This window comes from Lepidothrix coronata, unplaced genomic scaffold, assembly GCF_001604755.1.
Source record: "Lepidothrix coronata isolate B3197 unplaced genomic scaffold, Lepidothrix_coronata-1.0 Scaffold53, whole genome shotgun sequence".
NCBI classification, from domain to species: Eukaryota; Metazoa; Chordata; class Aves; order Passeriformes; family Pipridae; genus Lepidothrix; species Lepidothrix coronata.
This window is the reverse complement of record NW_016690233.1, coordinates 2,967,428-2,988,801: the sequence shown is the minus strand read 5'-3', so window position 1 is coordinate 2,988,801 and position 21,374 is coordinate 2,967,428. Positions and strand designations below refer to the sequence as shown.

Here is a 21,374-nt window from a genome sequence, read left to right as displayed (position 1 = left end):
AGAGAAAGTTAGATTAGGATAATTGGTTAAAAATGTGCTTTAACAAGGGAGTCATTTTCATGACATGGCTTCCAAATAATGATCTCTGCTAGTGCTAGTCTGAGGTAACATTTGGGGAAGTTTTGACATAATTTAATGAAGCAACATAGGAAACATGTAAAAAGATAGGCATTTTTTTACTTGCCTCCAGTACAAACCCCTTTCCCATATTTCTCCTTCTTCTTGATGTAAATGGGGTGCTAAAATGTTCCTATCCCAAATATGAGGGGAATGTTTTATAGATTTTACTGTTTCTACATTTTAAAAGGTACAAGAGTTTATTTAATTGTGTAGGAAATTGCTGAAGATGCTCAGCTTGACAATGGTAGGAGATAGCAGTGAGAAGGAAAAGGAAAGTGTGACCAAGTGCCTCAATAACTAATTCCATTTGGTAGCAGATGCAGTAAAATTAAGCATTAAGGAAATTATAAAATCTTGACTTGGCATAATATTCCTCAGACATGAGGCAATAGGACAGCTTTGAAATAACTGGCAGTTATTTCAAAGGGTTTATGATGATAGGGCTTTTATTTGGCAAATCTTATTTGTAAGGAGAGAGAAGAGGCTTTGAGGATTACTGATTGATGGTTTTCATTTTTCTATCTGATAAATTGTTGGTAAAACTAAATTTCTGAATTCTACATTAAGAAGAAAAAAAGAAGAGGTAAAATAAGTTACAACAGAATATACAGAAGCAAAAGGTTATTATATTTCAAAGCCAGATGTCATTATGATCATCTAATGTTATCTATTCATAGAAACAATGATTTCACTGAATGCATTGATTCTGTGCTTTCATCATATTAATAAAGAGATCCCATTGCGAAATAAGTATTTTCAGAAACTAAGTTTCTTTCCTTTACGTGAAAACTAAGGTATATGGTTGATCTCTGTTATCACATACTAGTTTCAATCAATCCAACATAAAGTATTTAAATTCCTGTAGAACTATTGGAGAGATAGGTGCCTGCTCTAAGACTCCTAAACTTTAGGTGGTCTGGATCTCTCTGTGGAGACCTCCAAATATAGCTGCCTTTTCCTATCAGTTTTGTCAGGAACTGAAATACTCTAGGAAGACGTGCTCATTACTATTAAGCTATTGCAGGATAGGAACCTTAATGGAAGTATAGTAGTTGTACTACACTGTATTTTGACTCCAGAAAAGTGGAAGTTTTAAAAATGTATTTAAAAGGGAGGCATGAACTTGTAATTTTGTTAAAAAATAGTCTTAGGGTTTTGCCTGTTTAAATTGTAGTTTAGCAAATCAATTTAATTGCATATTTTTTGTGTTTATTTAAAGGGTATCATTGCACAGTCAGCAAAATCTAATGACTGTATCCAACCTTGGTGTTATCTTTGGACCAACTCTGATGAGAGCCCAAGAAGAAACCGTGGCTGCTATGATGAACATTAAGTTTCAGAATATCGTCGTTGAAATTCTGATAGAGCATTATGAAAAGGTAGAAAGAAATTATCTGACTATTTGGTTATGAAATGGAACTAAGATCTCATTTTCATTACCATCATTAAGTTCTTAAGAATAAAGAGTCCAACATTTGTAGAAGGTCATTGACAGAAATAATACCTGCTTCCCACCCCATGCTATGGATCTGTATTCCTAACAAGTCTTTTGTGGATGTGCAAGGTACAGATCCAAGGCATAATCTCCCATGGTTTGAAAGAGTTGCTCTAACTCTTCAGTTGCTTTCTGAAGACTGTTGTGACCTCCTGAATCTAAAAACAGAATGAGAAACTCATAACTTTGCTCCCAACTCCTCCATCTCTCTTATGGTACCAGTGTATGGAGGTTCACTCTGGATGAATGCATAGATTCTACTCTAAATGCATCAGAACAGAGTCTTTCTGACCATTGCTATCCTTAGGGATTAGTCCCTGGAAATATTAAGAAGGCCTTGAGAAGGAAAACACATGAAATCTTAAACTTTCAATCACTACAAAAAGGGCTGGAAGGAGGACCCAGGAAACTACAGGCCCGTCAGCCTGACCTCAGTGCCTGGCAAGGTTATGGAGCAGATCATCTTAAGTGCAATCACACAGCACCTACAGGATGGACAAGGGATCAGACCCAGCCAGCACGGGTTTAGGAAGGGCAGGTCCTGCCTGACCAACCTGATCTCCTTTTATGACCAGGTGACCCACCTGGTGTTTGAGGGAAAGGCTGTGGATGTGTCTACCTGGACTTCAGCAAAGCCTTTGACACCATCTCCCACAGCATACTCTTGGAAAAGCTGGCAGCCCATGGCTTGGACAGGGGCCCTCTGTGCTGGGTTAGGAACTGGCCGGAGAGCCGGGCCCAGAGAGTGGTGGTGAACGGTGCTGCATCCAGTTGGTGGCCAGTAACTAGTGGTGTCCCCCGGGGTCAGTATTGGGCCCAGTTCTGTTTAATATCTTTATTGATGATTTAGATGAGGCGATTGAGTCCACCATCAGCAAATTTGCAGATGACACTAAGTTGGGGGGGAGTGTTGATCAGCTGAAAGGCAGGAGGGCTCTGCAGAGGGACCTGGACAGCCTGCAGAGTTGAGCTGATTCCAACGGGATGTGGTTCAACAAGGCCAAGTGCTGGGTCCTCCACTTTGGCCACAACAACCCCATGCAGTACAGGCTGGGCACAGAGTGGCTGGAGACCAGCCAGGCAGAGAGGGACTTGGGAGTTTGGATTGACAGGAAGCTGAACAGGAGCCAGCAGTGTGCCCAGGTGGCCAAGAAGGCCAATGGCATCCTGGTCTGGATCAGGAACAGTAAGGCCAGCAGGACTAGGGAAGTGATTCTTCCCCTGTACTCAGTGCTGGTGAGGCCACACCTGGAGTACTGTGTCCAGTTCTGGGCCCCTCAGTTCAGGAAGGACATTGAGGTGCTGAAGCAGGTCCAGAGAACAGCAAGAAGTCTGGTGAAGGGACTCAAGCACAAACCCTATGAGGAGAGGCTGAGGGAGCTGGGGTTGTTTAGCCTGGTGAAGAGGAGGCTCAGGGGAGACCTCATCACTCTCTACAACTCCCTGAAAGGAGGTTGTATCCAGGTGGGGGTTGGTCTCTTCTCCCAGGCAGCTATCGGTAAGACAAGAGGGCATGGTCTTAAGCTGTGCCAGGGGAGGTTTAGGTTTGGTATTAGGAAGAAATTCTTTACAGAGAGGGTAATCAGACATTGGAATGGGCTGCCCAGGGAAGTGGTGGATTCTCTGTCCCTGGAGGCTTTTAAGATGAGACTGGATGTGGCACTTAGTGCCATGATCTGGTAACCATGCCGGTATTGGATCAAGGGTTGGACTTCATGATCTCAGAGGTCCCTTCCAATCTGACTGATGCTATGATTCTATGATTTTATGAATTGCAGGTATCAGCTTCACTGAAAAGCCTCCTCAGGTTTTTTTTTTAATTTTAAACTGTTTAATTTCAAAACTCAGCAGAACAGTCAAGATCTCTTTTACTTGATAAAAGAAATTTTATCTTGGTGGTCTCTGTTCATCTATATCATCTTCTCTGACGACTGACAAAGTGAAAAAACTTCTAGTTTCTTTCATTACTCATTACTCAGCCAAGGGGCAGTTCCCAGTCAATAGCAGGATCCCCTGCACTGGTTGGTCAGTAAGTACTGACAGTACGGCTTGGTATCATCAGTTGTATTTCATAGGGACTCCTCAAAGTGGATATGATACCGATAGCCTTCTTGGCTTTGACTCCCAAAATATATATTGCATTTTCCCAACATTGAGTTTTCCCTCCAGAAAATAAAAGCTCATTCAATACAAAGACTACTGCTATACAACCAGTCTCCCTTGCTCTATTTCTGTGGCTACAGACACGTTTTTATGTTGATTTGCTACTCACTAGTGCTTAATACAGCTTTAATGTACTTCAAGAGCATCTCAAGATTTTCATTAAAGTATTTCCTACTGTGCAAGTATATTTGCTTTCTTCCACTTCTGTGAATGGCATGGAGGTGTCTTTTTGTGGTTCACTTCATCCTCTTTAGGGAATGCCCTATTGCTAGAGGGTCCAGAAATCCTTGCAGAGACATCTTCTGGTATAACATGGTAAAAATTTTTTTTCTGCAGCACTGAAGTGCAACATTGACTAGTAGTAGCAGTGGCATGTAAAAGATAAGAACCAGGAGATACCTTAAACATAAAATTGTTCCACATCAAACTTGACTTGTTTGGCCAAATAAAGTGGTTTTCTGAAATGCAAACTGGATTGTAGTAAGTTACAACTATGACATTTTTCTGTGACATATGAAAACTTTCACTGGAACACAGAGAAAAAATCAACCTTGTCATAATATTTTAAAAAATATATTACTTCTTAGGCAATAGTCAGTAGTAAACACTTATTTTGTTTTCCAATTTCAACTGTAAAGCCCTTCTAACAAGGGCTAGAAAATAAATCTATTTCAACAAATATATAATTAGTACAGCTACTAAGTACAGCTCAGTATTGTGGTTCTTGAGTTGTAAAATGACATCAGAGCAAAGCTTCTATTCTGCGAATTTACTCTTTCGTAATGTATGAGATTGTTACAGTGTTAATTTCAGGCACAGCAGTGAGGAAAACAAATTGATTAATAATGGAAGTGTAATAGTACCTCTGTTTAATGTCATTTTTTCCCTTTTTTTAAATCATGCAGATATTTCACACTGCACCAGACCCCAACATTCCTCTTCCCCAACCTCAGTCCCGATCAAGTTCAAGAAGGACAAGAGCCATTTGTCTCTCCACAGGTTCACGTAAACCCAAAGGAAGATATACACCATGTCTAGCAGATCCTGACAGTAAGTTTGTCCTTGTAGACTGGTTGTCTTCCTTTTTATGTCTTATCTTTTAACTTTGCCTGAATAATATCCAATAGATGCTGTATTCCAATAATCATAAGCATAACAGATGGAGTTTTTTCAGCTTTTTAACCCCTGTGAGTCACAGCCACACTGTTGACTGACTGCATTCCTCGCTTCTCTCAGATGAGGAAGAATGTTTGGTTTTAGGCAAGTCTTGCATTGCGTACATTGCTCAACATCATTTAAAGTAGACTTTATATTCTAATCTAAATTTAATCCACTTTGAAACTCAAAAGTTCATTATATGAAGTTCATCTCGTTTCCTTGCAAGATGATGGGTAAGGCTGGGAAACTGTAAACAGAATCTTTCCTCTCCTCCTGTAACAAATGTAATTCAGTCAAGGTTAGGAGACCAAACCCATCACTTGGCTATTTTCACATGTATGAAACTGTGGCCCTTGGTTCAAAGTCAGCCACTGCCTAGGTTGCCAAAACCAGTGAAACTTTATTAGGTTTTCTGGAATAGAAACAAACTCTAATATTCCTGGAAGAAGCAGTGTACATATCGTATGGCTTACTGTTTAACAGCAGGGAGTTATGTCTATAATCAATTGATGCTTAGAATGCTTATTCACTTTTATGTAGATGTGACTATTAAAAAGTTTCATTTCATTCATTTTCATCTAATGGACCACTACTTTTTTACTTACTGGTCGTGCCAGTAAGGAGTATTGAAACTTTATAAAAGCTTAAGTTGCTAACAGTTCCACTACTGCAACAGACTTCCTAAAGTACTTAGGTGTCCCTTGGCTCCTCGAGAAGATTTACATGAAACTGGTTCAGTAAGTTAATCCACAGTTAAGGTGTATCTGTTCTTGAAGATCTGTAGTAATTCTGAAGTCTGCAATTTTAGGAAATGTGTCCTTAATATATTCTTGCACAGGTGCTGCATTTTCCATAGGTCTGTGTTACAAGTTTCATGCCAGTGAGAGTTTTAATACTACATGAGATCAATAGCTCCCTACCCATGGATTACTAGTGTGAATGGCATGGGATCCCAAGGAAGAAGTTACAAAGGAACAGTTATACTCGACAGAGGACCAACTGGTCAAGTTTCAGGCATTTTTTCACTGTGTAACTACAATGAATGAATATTAGCATTAAAAAGGGACATTTCTCTGCAAGTATTTTGCAAACCATATGCAAGCTCATGCTTCTTCAGACTGTGCATGGGAACATTCAGGTTGGAGATCTGGAAGAATTTCCTCACTGAAAGGACTGCCCAGGGAAGTGGTGGAGTTGCCATTCCTGGAAGCGTTCAAGAAACAACTTGATGTGGCACTTGGTGCTATGGTTTACTTGATATGGTGGTGTTCTGTCAAAGGTTGGATTCAATGATCTTGGAGGTCTTTTCCAACCTAAATGATTCTATGATTTCTATGATTCTTCATTCAGACACATCTCGTGCTGGCGATTTGATTGCCACTAGGTCTGATCCAAGAACTCTCCACTTGTGCTTCACTTATTAGCTCAAACTCAACACTTATGTAAGCAAGTTCCAGTTAAGATCTTACTTGTGTCTGGAAGGCTGAAGCAGAAGCAGAGGTACTCTTCTTGCCAAATATCACAATATCAGACAAGAGACAGCCTTGGTTCTGGCAATTGCAATTTCTGAAATACTAGATGGTTTTAAGTCATCATTTAAATGAAACATGGACACAACTGTATTGCAGGAAATAAAGGAAATCTGTATGGCATGAGAAAAGAGACAGATTTCAAATGGTAGGGAATTATAGAAAATTATAGAAAATGCATCTGGCAAAAAAATGCATTAGCCAATCATGCAATTTTCAAGGTACTAATGGTCTCTAAAGGAACAAGATGAGTCTTCAAGTTGTAAATAAATAAATGAGTTGTTTTCCTTCTGCAGGAAACCACAGGTTAATGAATTTGATGACAAGGTACAAAAGAGCTAAAGGTGACATAAGAAAAATGCACATGATTAGAAAATGTAAATTATTTTTTTCTCTCTTTCCCCCCTCCCCTCTGTCCTCCCTAGGTGACTCGTACAGCAGTAGCCCAGACAGCACTCCCATGGGCAGCATTGAATCTCTCTCTTCTCACTCCTCTGAGCAGAACAGCACCACCAAATGTACACCCTCCCAGCCAAGGGAGAAATCAGGAGGGATTCCATGGATTGCCTCTCCTGCTTCTTCTAATGGCCAGAAAAGTTCAGGCCTGTGGACTACAAGTCCAGAATCCTCATCAAAGGAGGATGCAACCAAAACAGATGTGGAGTCAGACTGCCAAAGTGTAGCTTCTGTCACTGGACCAGAGAATGCCTCTCCACCAACAGACCTGACCAAAAAGAGTTCCTACAGTCTGTCTGGGCTGAAAAGGTCTTCAGCATCTTCCCTTAGATCAATTCCATCAACTGAAGGTAACTTCCAAGGTCTTTTAGCGCTTCAGTGTTAACTGATGCATCAGAAAACAAGAGATGAATCTGAAGGCTAATTATACTCATTAATATTTTTATTTTTTTTAGGTTTTGTAGTATGTTCTTTCAGTTTTCAAATGGATAGAACATATTTCCATTGCTTGTTACCTGCACAGTTCACACAGCTTAAAAGATATGTTTCTCACAATTTAGATCACTCTCTAGCCTTCTATGGTTCATCTATAAGTTATAATTTATGATATAGAATAATACGGTAAATTAGCAATATAAATAATATAGATATTGTTCTTATACTTTGGGATCTTTTTATATTATGACAGCTTTTAAAGCATTTTTAAGCATCAGTTGTTCTTTGGAATAAAGAAAGAGAGAAGCAGATGCATTTCTTGTCTTGTAGAACATATAAGCAAAAAAAGGCAGCAGTCCACCTTAAAGAATACATGGGACCATGCCTTTTCATTGAAAGGTCTTCTTTTGTGTGCAGTGCAGTCTGTACACCTATAGATTTGTTTTATCAAGTTACAGTAGGAATTGTTTTAAGCAAGTCATAGTCATTTATTCCTAAGTATGTTTTTTAAACTGCATAAAGCTTCTCTGCATACTGAAATATTAATTCTACAAATTAATGTGGTTTGATTTCATGGTGGATGCTGCTTTGATCAGATGACTTCCTGATCAGATGACTTCCTGAGAACCCTTACTACATGATTTTTTTCTACAATTTTACGCAGTGTACTACTTTATAAATCTGTTTATTGTCACTTTTTAGTGATTGTTCTATCTAGCCATTTAATTGTAATGTAATTTTTTAGCCCTCTCCATTTTAATGTCATTTCTTCATTCTTGCTGTTGGTTCTTCTCCCCTGGCTTAGTGCCTGAAAGGCTGTTTCTTCTCTCTTAGTAAGTACTTTCTATACCTGTTTTGGCTCCTAAAAAAAAAGAAAAAATCAACAGCAAAACCTTTGCTTTGCATGTTACATGTGTTGTAAAACAATTTCAGATTAGCTTTAATATTCCCTATAATTTGATTGTTTTATTTAGGTAACAAAAGTTGCAGTGGATCTATACAGAGCTTATCTTCAACAGATACCAAAGATACGTTAAAGGCTCCTCCAAACCCTGATTTGCCTCCCAAAATGTGCAGAAGATTAAGATTAGATACTGCATCGAGTAATGGCTATCAAAGACCTGGATCTGTGTAAGTCATTATGGCCCTTTGGAGATTTGTGTTGTTACAGTGTTGTCTACTAGAAAGTGATTCCAGAGAGGTACATAAGTAGTTGAAAAAGCATCCATGAATACTTGATTTTAATATTGCTGTATTTGTGAATTAGTTATCTAGTTTTGTTAAAATTGTAAACAAAGGAGATGGCACAAAATCTGTTGAAGTCAGTTGAAAGATTCCTGTTGACTTAGTTAGACTACAGATAAGGTGGAAATTTATCTTTGGAAAGTGATTAATATTATTATCTCTGGCTCTCTTTAATGTTTCAAGGAGCAGAAATGCTACTTACTGTCCATGCTGTTACATCAAGAAGACCATCAGATTTTATTTATATAAGTCTAAAATTAGAGGAAGGATAATTAAAAAAAAATCTGCTCTGAAATTTCTTCAATATCTGCATGTTAAATAGTTGATTTCTAACAGTTGGGGTTTGGTGGGGGGGAGGTTTATGCTGAAAGGAGGATAGTTCTGAGCAATACAGGTTATAATTTAGTTTGTTGAGGTTTGGGTTAACAATGTTTCTCAGTGCTTTTAGAAGACTTCAAAGTCTCTGCTGTAATTCTGACTTTGACCTGGATATCTCTGTCCTCATGAACAAGTGATTTCCAGACCTGCAGAGCACCAAGAAATTCTCCAAATACTGCAGGACATCATTCAGTCTCTCCAATTTTAAACTGAAAGGGATCATAGTAGTCATTTAACAGACTGTTGTGTCTTACTTAAGCAGAGAATCCTGCACAGCTTAGAGTTCCAGCATGGTAGTGACAGACTGTCAATAAAAGCATTTCCAATATAAACATAGGATGTTTAGATTTCCATTGGTGACTCAGCAAGGCGCTAGAGCATGGGGAAGTCAGCAGCCCCAAATAGGTTATGCCCTTAAGAATTCTGCTGAATAGGGATGTAAATTCAGTTTTTGAATTTCCTCTCTTTCTATAAGTGAATAATTAAAACAATTTTTTAAAATATGGCTATGTCTTTGGATGGTTAAAAGTGAAAATAGTTTGTGTATTTAATTAATGGATGAAGTATAAAGCAAGGTGATGCTTTTATTTTCAGAGTGGCTGCAAGAGCACAGTTGTTTGAAAGTGCTGGTTCACTTAAACAAGTTTCTTCAGGACGGTAAGCGCTTCATACCATTTAACATTCTGTAAAATCCTTTCTGTATTGGCTTCAAAGGTTCACATTTATTTGTTGGATTTGATTCATTCTTATATTTAAGGTGTTTAGAATGTTCTGATAAGTGTTTGTCTAGGAAGCAGTATCTTCTGTACATTACTACCTCACAATTAATAGATTAAAGCAGATAATCCATTAAATGGATATGGGAAAAAGGCCGTCTCTCTTTTTTCACTGTCCCTGCTTTTCAAGTTCTTTGAGACAGATCGCAGGTTTTTGTTCACCACTTTGCTCACTGATACATCAAGGAACTGTTACACTGATACATTTTTGGAACTGTTGAGGAATGAAAACAAGATGTCAATCCATGAATTCAAAGGTAGTAACCTAAAGTAGCATAGATAAAGGAAGATACCAACATGCTGAGATGTGTGGCCGTGGAATGTGGCTGTCCTCTGACAGAACCAGCAGGGGAGAGAAAGGCCCATAGATTTTGTGAGAAAAGCAGCTTTCTTATTTTGTGGAGTACGTGAACTCTAAGATGACCAAAAAAGAGGGTGGCAGGGGAGGCAAGGCATATGAAAAGAGCAGAGCGATAATTTAAGGAAGAAAGGTATAAATGAAGGGACTGGAATGCTCTTAAGCCAGTACCTTAAGCCAAAAGCAATGACTGCTTCACCAGTCCTGCATCATTTCACCTCCAGCACTGTTTCTTCTTTTACTTTATATTACTTCCTTCTTGCAAGCTCTCCCCTGTTGTTCCCTCAGAGCGTGTGCCACCTGTATCTGTATATAAAAAGCGTGTAAGAAGCAAAAATCTGACAAAGGAAAAATGCAGCATTTGATAATGGATATGGAGAGCAGCTAACAAAGCCAAAAATACTGAAAGGCTGAATAGCTCCTCTACTTAAGCCTTCCTAAGAGGATAAAAGAACCACAGTAGCAAGGAGAATAGAAAATGAGAGGTCAGCAGGCAAGATAAGGAAGAAATCAGAAGTAGCTCAGCTGTTCTTACAGTCCTGCATAAGTCTGAGTATGATTTTGCAATTCAGAGCCAGCTTTTATTACCTGCTTGTTATGAAGGCTGATTTAAAACCTTGGGCTAGTCTTTTTTTAGTTGGTTTTTTTTTTCTATGAAGTATGTAGAAATTGTGGTAATTACATCTTGATCCACCCAGTAGAAAGGTCTCCTTTGTTCATAACTACTATCCAACGAGTATATGCAGGGCAGAGCGTAAGACAATGTATTTTTAAGCTACCTGGTTTGATAACAGAAATATTCAAGTCAAGGTAGTGTTGGACTCCATGCAGGGGTAATTTACCCTGCTAAAATAACTAGAAATTTTGAGACAGTGCTTACCTATGCATTATAGAATGTAAGTAGCTTCATTGCTGCTTGAAACATCTTTTGCCTGTTGTGGTCATTTGTACAGTAGACAGATCAAAAGTACCTATATGGCTTTGCAGTCTCACATTGTTTTCTGTATTCCAGCAGGTAATTTTGCACTTGATGCATTACCACCACAGTGGCTGAGTCCTACTTAATTCCTTCTCCCAAGCAGTTTTTGCAACCCTCTTTTCTGGCTTTGTATAATGCAATAGCTCTATTATGAGTGTGTGTGTCCTGTTTTCTCTCCTTCTATTGCATGAGTATATGCCCTACACTACAGATTTTTTTTTAGTCAGAAAGACAATAAGAGACCACAGTACAAGTGTTAGGATTGGACAGGGAAACACAAAATGTTAGACAATGTCCAGCCTATGCTCTCTTTTTCCAATTCTAGAGTTAATTTGACTTCTCAGTCTTCCTATTTCTTCCCTCCTGACTTGAAGTTTATTATACATCAGTCTCCCTCACTGTGGTATTAAGATACTGTGTACACTGGGACCAATCTCCATTGCTAATCTAGTATGCACTTGAAAGAGGTGAATGAGTTTCCTTACTATTTCCAAAAATATTGCAGTTATATAACAGTCTTAGTCAGGCCTGAGGTCTCTTTATTGCAGCTTCTGTACAGAAATGCACCAGCACATAATTCCTGACTCTACATTTTCCTAACTTGGATTTAGAGGTACACAGAAAGATAAGTCTCCTGAAGTAAGAAACCGCATTATAAGAAGAAGAATTTTCATTAGAAAAATGAGAAGGAGGAGTAGGTGACAGTGAATGGCTCTGCTCTTCAGCAGGATCTCTAGGTGCCAGGATGGGACTTCAGTAGGACTAGACTGACATTATGAAGCCCTCTAGACCCATGCTCCCCTCGCAAACATATGATTAAATATCCTTTTCCAATCATTCTTCTGTTTTTATTTTCATGCTATAGTTAAGCGTCTGGAAGGCCTTGCCCAGGCCAGACCAGTGCTTTCTGCTCAAACTTGGTTGTAAGTGTGCCGTCTCCAGGTCTCTATAAACCTTTCTTCTTCCTGTAGGATAATATTAACTGGCGACTCATCTGAGAGAGATTCATATGTGTTCCCTCATTCATTTCTCTTCTGGCGTTGTCTTGCTAGACTAAAAACTCATTAGGACAGGAGCATAGTTTTAAAGCTTGTTTATATATTTTGAAATAGTTCTTAATACTATTATTATTATTAGGGCCTCAGGTATTGTTGACTGCATGTAATCAAGCAAAAGAATTTATAATTTAATGAGTACGGATCCTTTGACTGCTAGTATGTTTATCATTATGGGCTCAAAACAAATGTCACAGAAAGTAAGGAATGGAAAATGCATTTTTCTTATCTGGAGTCTATCTGATAAAGTCATGGAAAGAAGGAACTTCTAGGAAATGTGAATAACATTTTCTGAAATTGTTTTTTTTTTTTCTCTGCCCTAAACAACATGAATCACACTCTTCTCATATTATTAACATCATCTTAAGAGAACTATAATAGATGATGGTGATGTTATCACATGCTTTTTAACAAACAGCCTTGTTTTGGGGAGGACGACATTAACACTATAAGTAAGAATGTCTGTTTTCGTAATTACAAACAAAATGCCCAAGAACCTGCAAGCCCTTTTCATGGTCATTTTTTCTAGCTGCAGAGGGTTGAAGTGAGTAATAACTAGTATGAGAACCTAAATAATCTAAAATCAAGTGTGAAGACAATAACCAGTGGCTTGAAAATTGCTCCAGAATTATGAGTAAATATTCTTAAATCCTCATTATACCATCACAGATGGCTGTAGATAACGTTGGGCTGTAATTACTCAGCATCAGGAGCAAGGTAATGGGAAGAATCCTGTAATTCATTAGCTTTTGGCAACTGACTTCTTTTGTTTCTGTGTCTGTCTAAATGTCAAATGCTGAAAAGCTTTCTCTTTTCAGAACGGAGGACTATAAAGACAGAGTCCATGTTTTCTTATCTTGTTTTTACTTTGAAGTTAAACATACTTGGATCAGGTAAAATTGGAAGTTGAAAACAGAATAGTTTAGTAGACATTAGACAATATAGAAGAAAATTGCATTAATTTTCTTAACAACTTCTAAGGGCAATAAAAACAATGTCATATTTCAAGATTAACTTAAATAATTCTACCTCACATTTAAGTATTGCCTGAAACAGTATTACTCGGGTGTCCCATTCTTAACATGGGCACCTGGCTTGATAGTCAAGTTATTCAGGTTTGAAATCACCCCCCGTGCTTTAGTAAATTTACTACCTATTACCTTATGTTCATTGCAACTGTAATTATTGTTAACGGTTACTCTACTGTTTTATATGTGTAAAATTCATGATTATGCCACACAGATGTATTGGGTTTGCATGACAAGAGGTCATGCCAGGGCCAACCCACCACAAACAGGCAGTAGCTGTTTCAACATAGTGTTACAGATTTGAGTCAGGATAATTAGAACATCTGTAGGGTTCTTTGTTGACTTTGAGGAAAAAAGACATTAAATAATTCAGGTCTAGTTTATGTGTGACCTTCAGTAAAAGTCATCTAATTTCCCTCTGTATATTTTAGTCTATATTATGTAGATTATTATGTATAAATATGTATAATTATGGAGAGTAATGACTCTTCACACCCATCTTGTTGACTGTAGATGGCAAGTTATTCATAACAGGCACCAAAGAAGGTGTCTTGAAAAAGTGCTACTTAGAGCAGTCTACACCAGCCAGGGAGCAAGCTAACATTTAAGAAAAGGGACAAACAAGGATCCAGTGCTCATCTTGTTCTAGTTAGCTCTGGGGATGTAATCAGAATGATAGTAATAAAAATTAGAAATGTTTCCAGCATGCTGAAAATAAGCTGCCCTTGGATATCATGGGCCCAACTCAAAATGTTTGATCTCCTCTGAAAATCTCGTCCTGAGAATGTAATCCTTGACAAGTCATTTGCTTGCTTAAGACAAAAGCAAAATATACCACTTAGTCCAGTCATAAATCTGTTTCAGAGAATCAATAGAAAAACTTTTTCTTCAAAGGGAGAAATCACTTCTGGAAAGCTCACACATTCAAACTTTGGATGTTCATCCACTGTTATACACTTTTAAAGATTCAGCTGAATAATGCTAATGCTTATGATGTGGCACTGTTAATTAATCTAACTTACAACTCTGTTATCTCACTATTTTGGTAGAAATACATGATAGATTACATGTCAATTGCATATACACACTCTTCAAAAGTATGAAGTAAATATTAAACTTCACCACAGGACACATATTAGGTCAACTTGCCATCACATCTTAGAAAAGTGAAATAATCAACAAGTTCATCTTCACTTGATATAATGTGGGTTTAAAGAAATTCAGACAAACTGGTGGCTCATATAAAATTGTTCTGAGTGTATAAGTTAAAGGTACTAGGTAAAGTGCAGGAATCTAGAGAGAACTCCTAATTTCCATCTTCATCTTCAAACCCTCATTTTGTACTTTGCAGAATTATAATGCTAGAAGCCAAGAGGCGACTTTTTCTGTCCTTCTTCTTTGGAACAGAATCATCACTCCTTTTTGTCTCACATTTACCTTCTATGTAATATTTTGCTCTGTTGACCAATCAGCAATAGTTTCTCACAAGCTATGTTTTTAGACCTTTAATGACTTGATGATCACTTTTTGTCTCCAGGTAGTGCATGACTTGCTTTAAAGAGTATGCTCAGTTCATTTGAATGACAACTTCATTTTAAAAGTTCCAAATTATATTCCTGTTTAAATCTAAGTAGTAAATCTAAGTCCCTTTTCTGCAATAACATGCTTGCTAACTCCAGTAAGCTTGAAGTTATTGTATAATTCTGCTCTTCTGAGCTGCTGTGTAACTGGTCATTATCATTTGTGCAGTTGCTTATTTCTATATTTCCCAGGTTTTAATTTAATTTCTTCATACATTTTTTGTCGTTAGCTGATTTATTGCAAACCTATATTTTTTTCCTTTCAGGCAAGCAAAAGCCATGTATTCCTGTAAGGCTGAGCATAGTCATGAGCTGTCTTTCCCACAGGGGGCAATATTTTCCAATGGTAAGATATCTTTTAGATTGACTTATATATTTAAAAAAAAACCTATAAAAAACCTGAACTGTATCCACAAAATGAGAGCATAATTCCATTTTCAGGTCTCAGGTTTTACCCTGATTTTTCAATTGCTCTTGAATAAATACTATATAAATAAATATATGAACAATGTATATGATTTTTTAACAGTGCTAATTAGTTATGTGTTTTCTTTTGTAGTGTATCCATCAGTGGAACCAGGATGGTTAAAGGCAACTTATGAAGGCAAAACAGGACTAGTTCCTGAGAATTATGTTGTCTTCCTCTAGTAATCTTTAGTGGACAGCAATATCTTCATGGTATCCATGGTAACAAATAATAAGCACTATGATTTTTATCTGACACAGATATGGGATCAGCCCCTTAGCTGAGCGGTAGATTTCCTTCAGATGCTGCAGCTGCAGGTTACACAGCTCCCTGTCAATGGAACAGAATGTAATGAAACAGTTAACAGTTTCTGTACTGAAGACGGTACTCTGCTTAAATAACTTCCATTGTTTGCAAAAGGTTGTTCTGTTCTTCTTTTATGGGTAAGGGACACTAGAACAATAAAATAAAAAAAAGTTGCTGTTTAGCTGCAGACTTTCAGGTCCAAGGATGTTGCTCACAGAAGTGTGAAATTTAGAGGCAATGCGCTCTATGACATCTCTCGCAATCTCTGTTTTTTAATATGGAAAATCATGGATTTTTTCATAATGTAAGTACTGCTTCTATTGTGATCGGAATTCTCCATTAGAAAACTTGATTCTAAAATTAGTCCTAATCATTTCAAATAAGAAATGAGTTTTCTGTAAATTAGAAGTTTGAACTTCTGTTAGTCATTGAGATTACAATATGGTAGAGGATTTATGCAGCTGATAATGTCAGTTTATACACTGCCTGAGCAGTAAGTGCTCATTCAAAATGTGATGTGTTTAATGAATGTTTCGTTCAAATACTTCTTAAATTTATTTCTTTCTTTCTATATCAGTATAAATAATATTAACAACTTTTATTTCAATGATACCCATCATCTGGAAGGTATTCTCAGTGTATCCCAAAACAACATCTGTAGAAAACAAGGAGATGCTGAATCTGGACTGACTGGAAGTCTTGGGAAGTGAGCAGTGAAAAACAGCAGTATGTTTTGAAACCTGAGATAAATTGTAACTGATTCTTTTTCCAACTTTTTTCATTGCAAATAAGACAAGTGGCCTGTGAACTAGCCAATTTTATAAGCTATGAATGCTGAAACCTCTATGTAGCAATAAAATTTAGTATTATTTAGTATTATTTCTCCTGACTTCTACTAAAATATTTGACAAACAATTCTCCTTCCACAGAATAAAAAATCCTTACTTTTTAAATGTGGTGTAAAGACCAGTTGTTTGATTCTGGTAGAACTGAAGAGAAAAAAAAAAAAACAAAGTCAGAGAAATCCCAGAAACATTAAGCAGCTTTCTCAGTCTGAGCATCTTTCTTGTATGCCTTGAGGGAAAACATGCATTGCTTGCTTGGCTGCTTACCATGCCTGATTGAAAACGAGGATATTTAACCTTTATATTAGTATTTCTTCAACATTAGTGCTTCCAGGAGAATTTACTGTTTCATAAAACCATCTAGGCTTAGTTTCATAGACCTGTCCAGGCTTAGTTCTTTCTTCAGGAGCAGAAATCATCATACAAATCTTCTGCTGATTTCTAAATTGTACACTACTTCCAGAAAATTCAAGGAAGAACTTCTGTTAGGACTAAAAACATCCACAATTTTTTAACTGCTTCTTTTTTCCTTCCATAGCCTTTTTCTTGTTTAAATTGGAAAATCAAATTTATTGCCAACATAAAGAAGCACATCAGAACATTCTTTACTTATAAGTATATATATATACTTATATATATTGTAGTGCATGATTTCTTCAGAGCAATTGTTAGAATTCAGGCCAGTGGCAGAAGCCTGCAGGATCCTTTTCCTCATTAATTCAAGTATCAAGTGGTGATCAGGGAAGGAGAGAGGCCCAAAGAGCATCCTTCCAAAAATGGTCTAACTTTTTAGAGCGGGAGTCTGGGCAAGGCTGACTGCAGGCAGTTGAGGACAGATCCCTTGAATTAGTGACTGAGTGACTTGAGTCACCCTAAACAGTTTCATTAGTCCCAAACCATGTTTCACTTCACCTTAAGTCCAGACTGTGCCCAGTGCATTGTGATGAAGGGTTGCTTTAGATGTCACTGACAGTGAAGGTCTTTTCGAACCAGATTGAGTGTTTTTTGTTTTAAGGCAAGCCAAGTTTTCTTAGTGTAAGCTATGCTTGAAACTGCCATTGCCCTGAGAAGATGAACATGGTTTTGGGTGTTCTTCTGCTGTATTTCACAATTGAAAAACTGCAGGCTGTCAAAAGGCTTACCTCTGGTGACCTTCTTAGAAGCGCTGCTGCAGGCAAAAAGGAGCAGAAAGAGAAGCAGAGCTTTGAGCAGAGGCTGGAGATCCAACACATCTCACACAGGCAGAGAAATGCAGTGGTCTGGGGAAAAAATCCCTACTTTTGTCTATTGCAGGAGTCACTGGCCATCCTCTATTAAACATTCTTTGATGACCCCTCATACCTCTCAGAGGCAATTTAATTGTTGTGAAATCTTGTAGAATGGTGAAATAGAAAATGTTCGCTCCTACTTACTTTGTTCTAGCCTTATTTAAAAGTAAGCAGAAATAAACCCCTAAGCTTAGGTAATTTCACATCCCCTGTATATGTCTCACAACTTTCCAATATTATGTTTTGAAACCAGCTGATCTGGGTGCAAGCTATAGGACTCAAAGATGCCAAGTTCATAAAACATTTTGTAAAAATGCAAAGCTGAGTTAGAGATTCAGCAAGAAGAACCTGCAAGTGCTGAGGCAAAGGTTGTAGAAAGACTTGGAGGAATCCCTGTGTGGGAGAAGTGTTTCATCTGTTCTGATGCATTCATCTCACATTAGACACAAATTTGGATTGCAGAATACAACTTCATAAGAAACTGGATTCCATTCATGTGCTGCTCACAAAACAAATCTGTATTTTCCTCCCTAAGACTCTGCAGCTTTTTCAGGCCCTTCTTCTGAACAAACCATAATTTTTAAGTAGTTTGTCTTAAAAATAACATTTCCACCTGAAAAAGGTCATGCCCATTGTTACTTACTCACTCTCCAGGAGTAGGGGTTTTCGTTTTTTGAAATCTTCTGTGTTTTTTCTTACTTTGCTTTGCAACATGTAGTCGCACTTTCTGTATAATCTCACTGCTGTTTTTCGGGTGGCCTAGCTCTTCCCTGACTTTCAAAAGGGAGTTTATCTCTGCAAGAAGCTGTACAGTGAACCAGAAAGTTAAGTAAGTAGGGTGCAAAGACTGAAATGGGGGTGAGGGCAGCACCAAAGCTTCTCTAATGATGACACTCTCGGGCCTGACCAAAAATCCTTTCTGATAATAGCAAAGAATCAGAAATCCATATAGCATTTAAATGAAGATATAATATCTTGATAGTGCCTTACCAGAAAATTAGGCAATCTGAACTAAATTAGTTCATAGTATTGATTTAATGTTTTTTATGAAAGTTAGATTTACTGTACAAGGAAAGGTTTCAATTTTTTTTTAATAATTATTCTTATATTTCCTAAAAGGATACAGCAGGTTTTTTTCCAAAATTGACTGTAGAACTCAAGGTAATGACACATTGTGATTGCTGTTTGTCTTGTGGATATAATGTCTGTACCCACAACATATAACAACAAATAATTAGTCGTTTTTTTCTTTGTCAAACCTTTTGATACATGTTGCAGCACAACATGAATCAAATTAATAGTGTGAAGGACTGATATATTGTATGATAAATATGTAAAGTATATTAATATTTTATAGTCACACTTTTTATTAATTATTATAAAGATTAATTTTTTTGTAATTCCTTGTATTAAATTGTTCAGTATTAAAATGTCCTTGCCATATTTTGGCATTTAGATTTATATGTAACAAAACTCTTAAATTAAACCATAGCTATCACTTATTTCCCTAACTAATCTATAATGTTCATTGTACAATTATTTCCAGGAAAAAAAATGCACAGATTTGCTGACCAGTGCTATTCTATGATAGTAATAGTAACTTATTTTCTTTTTATATATTTTCTGGTGCTAACCTCTATACTTTGACTGTAATTGGATTGAATTGTAATATGCCTTTAGGAAAGACATGATAGTAGAGGAAAAGTTGCAAAATTCTGCAATTCAGAACAATTATTACAACCAAAAAAAAGTACTGTATGGCAATAATTGGATTTTTTTTTGTTAACTTTTCTCCCCTTACCTATTTTCTACTTAATAAGATTGCATCAGAATAAATAATGAAACTAAAAAGCACATTGTTCTTTATACTCCTTTTCTTAAAGCAGAAGTTTGTGCAATTTTGGATTGAGCAGCAAGAAGAGAAATCCCAGTAGGGGAACACATCCTCCAGACTGGGGTGGATCTTCTCCACTGATGGAAACTCTCAAAGCTCTAGTGAAGTCAAAGACAGACCTTTGACAATTTATAGTGAGGGTCTGTTGGCAAGAAGCCCTCAGAATGAAGATGGAATATTCTGAAAATGGGATAATCTATGATACACTGTCCTTTCCTTCAGCAGAATGCCCTGTATGAATCACTTAGTAACCAGAGATCAAGCTGTAGGCAACGCTAGTCTCTCTCTTCCTGGTCACAGAGCCCTGACAGCTGCTGCTGCAGCAGCCCTTCCAGTTCCTGCTCGTGCTAAAGTCAGACTGTCAATCAGGCTGTACCTGTACCCATTGGGAGGTCTTTTTTTTTGGTTAAGATTTTGCATGGGCTTTGGGAGTTTGCTTTATTTTGTTTTAATAAGGTGCTCGGTATCGAAATTAATTTAGTCACTGAGAATCATATCGTTTTTTAATTGTCCTGTGTGTGGCAGTATTTAATAAGACATTGGATTATCCTTGTTTTCTTAAGTATAGAGCATGGTTCTTCAATCCTTGGATGCCTCAGCTGAAAGCTATTTTGCATCTGAGCTTTCTGCAATTTTTTTATCGTGAATTGTCATCAAAGTTCTGGCACTAAAGATAGCACCATTATCTCTGCAAGAGTTTCTGTTGGAGCAAAGGGCAAAGCAGCTGAGCAGGGCACATAGATAGTTTCAGTTTTCAATCATATTTATGACAACTTTGGAGGTATTAGAGTTTATAGGGGTTACTTTAGATGCTATATGGTATTTTAATAGGAAAGTATATACAATCAATAACTATATATTTAATAAAGCCCTACTAAATTATCTTATTGAACTCTCTGTTTATTTTGTAGTGTGGTTTCAATAATTATCTGCACTCTGTATATATCTACATGTAAATAACTAGCATGACATGCATAAACTGACTTGCAGACATAATTCTATGTTGTACTTTACATGTATTTCAAAAATTTGAAAAAAATGTTTTTCAGAATAAAAATGCTTTCTACACAAACTGATTTCTTTATTGTTTTTAAATTTGGGTTCTGATTCAGCCTTTTCTTTTTTCCAAGTAATAACACTTTGGCTCTACTTCTACCCATACCTGCATTTTAGAGTAACATTTCATCCCTGAGGATGCTTTACAAAGAAGATGTTGTTCCTACTGTTGAGCAATGGGTATATGAATACCAGACAATAGTATGTCATCCACTGTCCTGGTCATGTGGAAGTTTCCAAAGATGTGGCTTTTGAGGAAAAGAAAATGACAGCTTTGGATGTTAGGTATCAAGAAGCACAGCCCTGTGTGGCAAAACGTCAGTGATGAGGTCATTGCTTCTGAAAATCACCAGGTGGGCAGGCTCACAAGGAGGATTTGATGGCTCCATTCCAATGGCACTGCCAGGTGTGGGGAGCACAGTGGCCTCTGAAAGTTCCCTTGCATGCCTTCCCCAGCATTTCTCCAAGAGCTTTTGCCTCAGGAACCTGCAGCTTTCCCAGCCCTCAGGAGGGAGTTACAACTGTGCCCAAGGCAAAGGGAGCAGTGAGGTGACCTGCCTTATCTTTTCTCTGAAGGGACTGGACAGAAACCTAGGAGACTTTTTATCCCTGAAACAATGAGGCTTTGTAATGATCTTGACTTAAAAAAACTGTTTCTTAAACCAGAAAGATCAATCCAGCCAGCTGATAAAACTCTTTCTCTTTTGACCGTGTGCTTGGGTTTGAATAATGCAGAGAATTGCTGCAGGAGACCAAGGCCGATAGGTCCTGCTCCCTGCAGCCA

General features: G+C 37.4%; 1 protein-coding gene across 1 annotated transcript in view; it reads left to right on the top strand.

Moving 5' to 3' along the window:
• The window catches only part of ARHGAP42 (Rho GTPase activating protein 42), a 146,984-nt gene extending 129,308 nt beyond the window's left edge, over window positions 1-17,676 (top strand). The window contains exons 18-24 of the mRNA XM_017816045.1: window positions 1,340-1,499; window positions 4,684-4,828; window positions 6,891-7,271; window positions 8,331-8,487; window positions 9,574-9,636; window positions 15,022-15,101; window positions 15,315-17,676. Of these exons, the coding sequence (XP_017671534.1) occupies window positions 1,340-1,499; window positions 4,684-4,828; window positions 6,891-7,271; window positions 8,331-8,487; window positions 9,574-9,636; window positions 15,022-15,101; window positions 15,315-15,403 (1,075 nt within the window). The 3' untranslated portion in view covers window positions 15,404-17,676. The remainder of the gene's footprint in view (window positions 1-1,339; window positions 1,500-4,683; window positions 4,829-6,890; window positions 7,272-8,330; window positions 8,488-9,573; window positions 9,637-15,021; window positions 15,102-15,314) is intronic.
• The last annotated feature ends 3,698 nt before the right edge of the window (window positions 17,677-21,374 follow it).